We start from the raw sequence: 10,000 nt of genomic DNA on the forward strand, positions 1-10,000 counted from the left end.
ACTACTGTGCGTGGAGAGGCAGAAATGGTACTAGCGCGTGTGGACACTGGGAGCTCCAATCTCACGTTATAAACACAAGATCATGGGCACAGCAGCAACACTGTACATTGCGCAAAAGCAATATCCAATTCAAACGCTTTGAGAAAATGCACAATTGGCGAGATATGCCGTTTTAAATCACTAAAAGCATGATCATAGCTGGGGATGTTCCTACCCGCAAGAATGCGCTTTGTTCGAAGGGCTTCTTTAAATCTTCTAGCATACATTAATCTTTTTTAAGATGGTAATTGGACCGAACGGCTCCTCCAATTACCGCGCCGAGATGACCAACATAAAGCCAGTCGAACTTTTTTCTCATCCTCCACGGCTCTTTAGGTATTTCTCAAAGGCGTTTAAGGCTTATTTTTTCTCTTTCCACTTGCTGTGGTGACGTGTGGAGACCATGTGATCCCGCATCTGGTATATAGTGGACGGCTAGAACCGCCCTCTTTGGAATCCCAGTTTGGCCTTTTCCAGGTCTCCCCCCAACACTATGTCACATTAGCGCACGGATGCTGCCCCTGCCTTTTCCATTTGGTACAGAAACAGGACCTTGCAGGCGAGCTACCCAACCCTATGGCACGGGGGAGGCCCTGGACCGGCGCAGCTCTCCCTCGCTCTCCTCGCCTCCAATGAGCGTAGCCAGCTTTTGGACACACACACAACAGCACAACAGGGTAAGCAACACGCGCCTCCTTTCTCCGCCGTAGCCCGCGGGAGCACGCGGCTGTGAGAGCCATGACTTTGAGCTCCGAGATGTCGGATGCCTCCGTGCTCTCGGAAGAGACTGACATCGATGTGGTGGGCGAGGGCGAAGATGGGGACAGCCACACGCGCTCCTACGTGGACGAGGTGGCGCAAATGCAGGACGACATGCTGCTATCCGCCTCCCCTCCTTGTGGAGACTCCTCCGGCTCCCGGGACCCCTACAAGCCGGCAAAGAACACCCTGGTGAAGCCCCCGTACTCCTACATCGCCCTCATCACAATGTCCATCCTGCAGAGCCCCAAGAAGCGGCTGACGCTCAGCGAAATCTGCGACTTCATCAGCAACCGCTTCCCCTACTACCGGGAAAAGTTCCCTGCGTGGCAAAACTCCATCCGCCACAACTTGTCACTGAATGACTGTTTTGTCAAGATCCCTCGGGAACCAGGGAACCCCGGAAAGGGCAACTACTGGACGCTGGACCCCGAGTCGGCAGACATGTTCGACAATGGGAGCTTTCTCAGGCGTCGCAAACGTTTCAAGCGCCAGCAAGCGCCAGACCTGCTCCGAGACCATGGTGGGTTTCTCCCCGCTGCTGCTGCGTACGGCTATGGACCTTATGGCTGTGGCTACGGGCTCCAACTTCAGTCCTATCACACACACTCGGCACTCTTCGCTTTCCAACAACAGCAGCAGCAGCAGCAATCCCGCCACTCTCACGGTGGAACCCTTATCCCAGCTCCCTCCCTAATGCCCACCACCACAGAGCTGGCGAGGACCCGATTCTACCCACCACTCAGTCCCAGCCTCTCATCTCCCGTACAGACTACAGCAAAGTCGGCGTCCCCGGTCCACCGGTCACCCTTCTCCATAGAGAGCATCATAGGGAGCTCCGTGAGCCCCGCGCACTCGCACTGTGCCTCTCGGACTTCTCCAGTGATCCCGGTGTTACCTTCCTCTTTAGCGACGCAGCATTCGCCAAACCCGCCGCCCCCGTTGCCGGGAGTGGTGGTGCATGGTGGGACAGCACTACACACCGTGGTCGAGAACTTTTCCAACCGGATTGTCAGCGGCACTAGCGGCTGTTAATGACTAGTGTTACTGCAAACTTTTAAAGACAAAATCAAAAACGCCCCAGTGTTAAAGGTAGGATTATTTTTGTATTGTTCTATCTTCGTTGCCAAACAGCTGAATGACGGACGCTAACACTACTCGTGCCTATGTTCACGCTGTGAAAAAAATATATAAATATAAATATTTATGTTAACAGTTTAGTGTTCGTCTAATTTCTACCCCCACGGACTTATAACGTTATTAAAAGTGATACGTTAATCACTCTAGGGCGCCTCAGGACCATGACATTATTAACAGGCTATTAAAATGTCACTTGTTTAAAAACAATGTATTTTGTGTCAAAACACCGATGTTTTTCTAGTTTGGCAAATTGAAACGTTTATTCTTGTTTTGATTTGTTCTTTGTTATATAAAAAAGAAGTTGAGAGTCAAAACAATTTTTATGCAGTGTGTTTCCGTAATAAAGCATTGTACATTCTTTGGCAAGTATTGTATACCTACTCGGAGTGTGATATTTTTACACGGTTTGTTTTTCAACAAAAATAAATATTGTTTAACTAAAATCTAACTGCCTGGAAAGCATCTTATTTAGACTGGTTGCATTAATTGTTTAGACTACTGCATACAGCTGATGATTGAGTGGGATAGTAGGCTTGTCGTTAGCCTTTATCATTTAAAAGGTGATGAAGTTTCTGAAAAATCAACCATCTTGTTAGCCAAGCTTATTTGGCTACAGTGATCGACACAGATAATCGATTAAGATATCAGAAAGCAAATATGATGTAATTGGTGTTGTTGTTGTTGGATATTTTTAGTCTTCAGACATTTCGGAACACATTTGTGGATCAATATTGAGTTGTGCTTTTGAGCACAGTAGGCCTACTCTGCTACTCTGCTGCATGGAGTTGGACATCCAAAGTGACTGTTGACGCGTCACGCTGAGGCCTGTGTAGTCGAAAGAGAAATAGGCCTATAGGCCCAAGAAAAAAAGGTGGATAGAGAGACAGTGAAAGAGAAGGGTGTGAACTCATCTTGAAGGTCAAAATGATAAGAAAGAGTTATGCTCCAAATCTTATACAAATATATCAACAAAAGAAACACAACTGCAGGCATCATCGTTAACCTTACCACCTAATGCGCTTAAGAAAAAGTTTTAAAAGGGGCACGTTTGGCCTTTCCTTGTGGTGTTTTGCAGGCATTCTATGGAGAACCCACTTGGTTTGAGGAGACAAATATGCCATCACAGAGTGGTGTTGCATGAAGAAAGCATGATTTCGGCAACATGACAAAATATTGCATCTGTGTGTGTATGTGTGTGTGTGTGCGTGTGTATTTCGGGGCGCGGCCTTGCATCTGGGCCTTTTTGGATTATAAGACACGCGCTACTAAAAAGGCTTCAAAGAGAAGCTTCATGTTTTTTGTGTGACCAAGTGAACTTTCCGCGCGTCAGACAGGGCTGCAATAAAACAGTTCCCAACCAGTGAAGGATGTCTTAAACGATAACCCAACAGGACATGCATCCATCCCAACATCCGGGAAGATGGTAGCCCACAACACGTTTTGGAACAGTCTCTCTGAACCTGTAAACAATTATCCACAAGCACAATAACTTTCGATGTGAAAATCTATTTACATTTCTGCAAAGAAAGACCAGTGTTTGTGGTTTATTACAAAAGGCCAGATATCCATAACACCAAAACATATCCAAACATATCAAACGCATATTTTTCATGTATAGATTTAATAATCTGGAGTAGCACAAGTCAAATGACGACGCACAGCAATAGTTGATTTGGAGCTCATTAAAATAACAAATAGGGCGTATAGCAGCAGCAGCTTGGGCATGGCAGGGCAAGACATGGTCCATAAGCCCTCGAAGGAGGAAAGCTGTACAGAGTTCATGGCACCGTGTACGGCTGACCTTAATTATCTTAATTATCGCTTATCAAAATAGTTCTTATCTAAAGATCACTACAGCCTCGCGTTACGGGTGGTCCTCATGGGCTCGGTGACTCCTGCAGTAAATTATGGCAGCCAGTGGCAAGGAGGAGATAAATCTGCCTCTAACTGTAGGGTTGGTATGTTGGGATGTGATTCTGAGTGATATGAAAGGGTGAAGTGCGTGTACCCTCCCCGGCCTAGCGGCCCGATCGCCCTCTCCCACATTTATCCCCTGTGATGGGGTTGCACCCCGGCCGACACAGGCATGCCTTTCCCCGCCACCAGCTCGATGATAATCGGTCTGAAATGTGGCAGCTGCTCGGCCCTTGTGAAAACAGATTCCCTCGATCTAGAAACACACACATTTGTCTTTGAACAGCTTCGGCGAGAAAGTGGGGACTGGGAAGCAGAGAGGAAAGGAGATTAGAAGGAGAAAGTAAGAATGCTTGAGCTCTAAATAAACATGCCTCAATTAAGCCTATCTGTAAGGAAGGCGTCCAGCTGAGATGGATAGATAGATAGATAGATAGATAGATAGATAGATAGATAGATAGATAGATAGATAGATAGATAGATAGATAGATAGATAGATAGATAGATAGATAGATAGATAGATAGATAGATAGATAGATAGATGACGATGAACACGAGGTCATAAGACAAAGTCGCGCCCCAAGCACTGCTCGAAAGTTCTCCACTAAAACACGTCACTACAGCACCAGCACCAAACACTTGATTTTAAAATGGCAAGAAGGTGTAAAATTGACAGAGAAGCATGGAGAGCAAAGGCCCTGCCCGTGCGTGACATACTTTTAAAAATGCGCACAATTACGCACATAATTTATCCATATTTATTCACTAAGTAAAGGGTAGCTGGATACTTTTTATTATTATTATTATTATTATTATTATTTTACTTATTACAAGACGGAGAGTCACTGACCCAAAACACACTAGAAAATAAATTTAAGTGTGTGCCATACGAAAAGCTATTTATTCTAGGACATGAATATTAGCCTGTTGTTTATCCGGACCGTTTGTCTTCATAACGACGCCAATTATGTTTAGCCATGACACAAAAATGACCCATCCTCGACAAAGATGCAGAAGAAAAAAAACACAGAAATACAGGAATATAGGCCTAGTATTATTATATTTTATGAAGGGCATCGTCTGAATGGCACAATTGCGTTCTCTAGGCCGTGCGTGCTTGTCTGCATGGATGAATGTGTATGCGTTCGTGCGCGCGCCTGTGTGCTGTTGTGTGTGTGATCTCTGTGATGCACCTCGCGTGCTTCCCTTGATGCGGAGGAAATGCGTAGTAGAGCCATGCTCAGCAGTCAGTTCAGTAGGGCAGCAAACACAGCCACACACACACACACACACACACACTGCACACACACGGAGACGCGGGCACGGTGATGTAACGACGCTGAGAGATGAGAGAAGGGGCGGCGAGTCTCTGTCTGGCCGGCACGCACAGACACAGCCAATGCCAACAGACGGCGGGATGCATCATCATGCGAGCAGCGAGTGGGCAGCCACTCAGCCTTTGTCACATTTCTCCCCCCACGTTCGATTTTTACAGCATGAAATATCAAACTACCGTGAGCCGGTGCGCAGTTAAGATGCCGTGATAAAAATAAAAAAAAAGTGGCACTGGCGCCAATGATCCAATGGCCGAGCTGGTTTAACACAAGACAACAAAATAGCGGCAGATATACCCCCATGACGTAGGAAAGGTTCCCTCGGCACAGTTACAGCCTATTTGATCTATTTGTCTGGTGAATAGTCTAATGACCTGACGTGGGGAGGGGAGAGAGAGAGATAGAGAGACAGAGCTGTGTTCGTGACAGCACGGTCTTAAAATGGACTGATGGAGTCGCGTGCAGCGTATTTTTACTGCAGGCTTCATCAATATTGAATTCCTGTGTTGAGGCTGGAGCGCCGGCGGTGGCAGGCCGTGTCCGCTTTTTCCCTCCACGCACTAAACACAAGCAAACATTTCCTTTCACGTTGACCATCTTCCTGTACACACCCCCCTCCCCCCTCTCGTTTTCCAAAAATAATAACCTACCCTCAAATAATTGTAAACACTTCTGTATTAATACGGTTTCATTAATGACCTTGCGATGCCATTAGGTTTTCGTCCTTCATCGAAGTTGGTATTGGTCTTCCAATAGTTAGGATACTTTTACGCACGAAACACATTTCTACTCCTTATGGGAAAGAGTGCCAAACGTAAATCACAAGGGAATAATTTCAAAAGCTCTTTTCAGTTTTTGAAAAGTAACTTATGGATATGCTATTTCATTATTCATGAAATCGTAATTTGTCAAAATGCAATATGCTCTTAAGATGGAGGCAAGTCGTCCAACATTCAGCCGGACACTAGTGTAATAAAATGAGCCTTTAGAAGTAATTGCATCAAGATCAATTGCACTTGTGCATTTGCACCATTATTTTACAGGTGCGGTGTGACATAACGTACCGCCTGAATGACGCAAGGAAATTTGACTAGAGAGGTTCAAGAGATTCAATGAGTTACTTATTTATGCGTTATTCTATTATCCAAATGACGCATGTCATACATAGGCCTAAATATTAGTTATGATTTTAAATGGAGCATATACCTTTCATCACTGGGATAAAAGTGTAGGGGGAAAAGGAGGGATGCATCGGCTTATTTGAAAAAATAGCCACATGTCCATTGCCTAAAATAAAATAAAATACACTAAAAGTAAATATTCTGTTTTTATAGCCTATCCAGGAGGACTTACGCACCTCAGTAAAAAGGTCCCAGCCCAATTTAATGTTGTAAATAAATCGGAAGATTGTTCATGCATTTCACTGAAAAAAGACCTGATACTTTTTTTTTTTTAACTTGAATCTGGGAAAAATCTTTTTTTTTTCTATGTATTTCTCTCCCGTCTAGCTCGACACTTTTCCCGTTATTGGCCTCTGTAGGTATGTGAAAATTAATAGTCGATCTGGATCCACTTTGAAGCTGATTGTTTTAAAATGAGCAGCTATTGCCTTTATAGACTCTCAGTGTAGAGTTTCATAGACTGTCGGTGCAGTTAGGGCAGCGTATCTGCAGCCACCAGTAGGGAGTTATTTCCCCTGAGCCACAGCCGGCCGACGGGAAAGACTGTGGAGGCCTCTGTAACTGCACTTGGCCTCTCTTTGACACCTGCCACCGGCCCCTCTGCACATTACACAACCGACACAGAGTGCCTGAAACAGGGCAGCGTGCTGTTGGTAAGACCGGCGTGGCAAGTCATAAATTCACAACTTTTAACGGATTGAAAACGTTCGCCGTTAGTGCCAAATTCGACGACAGCCGAATGCCGCAGTGTCCACTGCTTCTTTCATGTCGCACACATTTTTAAAAAAGAGCTTTATAATATCACTTACATGATTTTGAACCCATCACAGAGAAACAGGCAATGTCAACCATCCCATAGCTAACAATGGCAAACATAATTCAATGACTACAGTAAGCCTACAGTAGGCTATTTATGTTTCCATTTTTAGACTTGTCATCAATAAAGTTTTTTTCTTCCAGATAAACATTTCCAAAATATTTTCCAGATTTCTTTATGACTCAGAGTTATTGTAATTTTGTGCATATTATGTTTATGGCTAACCTGCAATTACAGAGACACAGCACGTTGAGAGTGATCTGCACTGCAGTGCATAGGCCTATATAGGCTATGTATAAAACCACTACAGTCCTGCCGCTAATGCACAGCAGAACCCAAAGAGGTTCCGGTCAGGCAGGCAGGCCGCCTTCCCAAAACAAATGCATGGCAACATGTAAAGGCATTATTCCCTCTGTAACACACACAGAGACAAAACAGCCACCGCCACAAAGGGCCAGAATCAAAACAGTGCCCACAACTGTACCACACGTCTCAAACAATAAGGCCAGGCAGCGCAGAGTATACTCTTGTACTGTGTGCACTGTTGTCATATGGCTTATATCAAGCACCAAGCTCAACTCAGTGCCACTCCAAAACAAAGGGACCCAAACTCAGTTCAAAACATTTGCAGCGAGGGTGGCATGAAATGTATCTCAGAGTGTATTTGCTATGCAGACTACACAGCGCACAGAGTGATTCCACAACAAACCTCCTCTGTGACCACACACACACACACACACACACACACACACACACACACACACACACACACACACACACACACACACACACACACACACACACACACACACACACACACACACACACACACACACACACACACACACACACACACAAACCCCTCTTTCTGTCACATGCACATGCAGGATGCAGGATGCAATCCCAATGATACAGATATGTAATCTGCGGTAATATCTTAACGCACTCATTTACTACAGTAATGTGTGATTTTAGTACTCAAGATTTGTCAGCCATGTTATGGTTTCAGGGGTCACCATATCAGACTGAACACCGAATATAAATGTGCGCATGCGCGTACCCACACACACACACGCGCGCGCGCACACGCACACACGCACTCAAACACACACACACATGCACGCACGCACGTACGCACACACGCACACACGCACACACATTTACAGTATTTACAACATCTAGTTAATATCTGCAAATTGAAGAAGGGAAATTAATGTCAGGCTTGACAAGCTTCACACACGCGCGCACACACATGTGCACTCAAACACAACCAAACAAAAGCGTGCACATGTGCATGCGCACCCCCCATCCCACCCCCCACACACACACACACACCTAAAAAATAAGATGCAATAACACCTATGTGCAAAAGATTATAATCACCAAAAGCAGCTAACAATAAGCATTCAAAAGCCTGTGCTGTGATTTGCACAGGACCAACGGAGCAGACAGGGTCTGCCTACTGTACAATAAAGGGTCATATAGTATGATAGTGCATGCTGTAGCCTACTATGATGGGTAGCATGCGTTGTCTCGTGTATGTCAGCTAGGGACTTGTCTATGTTTGTGCATGGTCTGACTGAGCGCCATAGGAAGGGGCGGTTTCCAGGGCTCCACTCGGACCCCAAACCACAGTGCAGTGCAGTGCATAACACCCACAGCAGAAATGCTGCAAGACGGTTTTTTAATGGGGACCATTTCAGTTGTTGCCTATATGGATGCTTGGGAACTCATTTTAATTCCCAAAGTGTTCGTCTTTGTAATATTTATGGATTGAAATAGTAACCAGAATTAGGGTTGTGTCATATTTTGAAAATAACTTCATGGAGATACATGCAAAGATAAACTTTGTTATAGGCTTACATGGACTCAGTGTGAGTAAATTTCAGTAGTTTTTTTGCTGTGTGGGCAAGATAACTTAGGCAGTTGTTTTTACATCATTTACACAATTACTATATCTTACTATTCAAGATGAAACACAACAAGTTGCAAATATAATTATGTTCTTCAACAGCATTTCTGTTGTGGCTTCACAAACTTTGCCTATCACGTGAATACTTACCACCACCATCGATTTCAAAGTAGTCTTATTGGTTTTCACAAACCTCCGTAATTACACACCGTCTTGAACTATGTTACCGTACATAATCAGGGATGTAGGCCTACACGTTTAGGAATTTCTCATTTTTTTCTCACTGTGATAAACTTACAACAGAAATATGTTGAACAGGCTGGATGTGAGGGAAATACTACACATTTATGTGTACAATGTGTGTACAATGTTGTTTTAGATCACCTAAACAACCAGGATGAGAAAGGATGATATGAAAATCAGACCAAATGTATACTGACCAAAAAATGTTTTTATTAGTTTATATTCTAGCATTGCGCTCTCTCTGACAGTGCACGATACAACATATTAAACGAAATATATATATTTTTAATCAATTACATTAGAAATCATATCCTTGGCAGAAAAACTATAGAGATGAACAGTTTAGAGGGTGCCATATATGATAGTCGGTGAGATCTTATGATTGACATATCACCTCGTTATCGGCAGTATAATCAGCCACTTCTCGATCTTGGGTGTCCCATACAGCATTGACTCAACTACTGAAAAACACACAGTTCGTTCAGTTCTACTTCCGTTGACAGCAGAGAGCAGGCGAGCGACCCGGAGCTTACCTATAGGTCAACCCTGACATGCACTGCACCTGCAAGCGCTCTGCTACTCAGCCAGTTGAGAACAGACATGCTACAAATACATATACATACTGTACATATACATAGGCTATACTATATTTTTATCCAGT

General features: G+C 44.4%; 1 protein-coding gene across 1 annotated transcript; it reads left to right on the forward strand.

The window, feature by feature from the left end:
* The first annotated feature begins 506 nt into the window (after positions 1–506).
* foxd1 (forkhead box D1) lies at positions 507–2,736 on the forward strand. Its single transcript, XM_063211271.1, has one exon. It carries the CDS (start codon positions 778–780, stop codon positions 1,831–1,833), a length of 1,056 nt encoding a protein of 351 aa, XP_063067341.1. The 5' UTR covers positions 507–777; the 3' UTR covers positions 1,834–2,736.
* The last annotated feature ends 7,264 nt before the right edge of the window (positions 2,737–10,000 follow it).

The sequence above is a fragment of the Engraulis encrasicolus genome, chromosome 11, assembly GCF_034702125.1.
Source record: "Engraulis encrasicolus isolate BLACKSEA-1 chromosome 11, IST_EnEncr_1.0, whole genome shotgun sequence".
In the NCBI taxonomy this organism is placed as follows: Eukaryota; Metazoa; Chordata; class Actinopteri; order Clupeiformes; family Engraulidae; genus Engraulis; species Engraulis encrasicolus.

Bases quoted from the DNA above. Each gene is read 5' to 3' on its own strand.
- foxd1 (XM_063211271.1), top strand. From the start codon at position 778: ATGACTTTGAGCTCCGAGATGTCGGATGCCTCCGTGCTCTCGGAAGAG.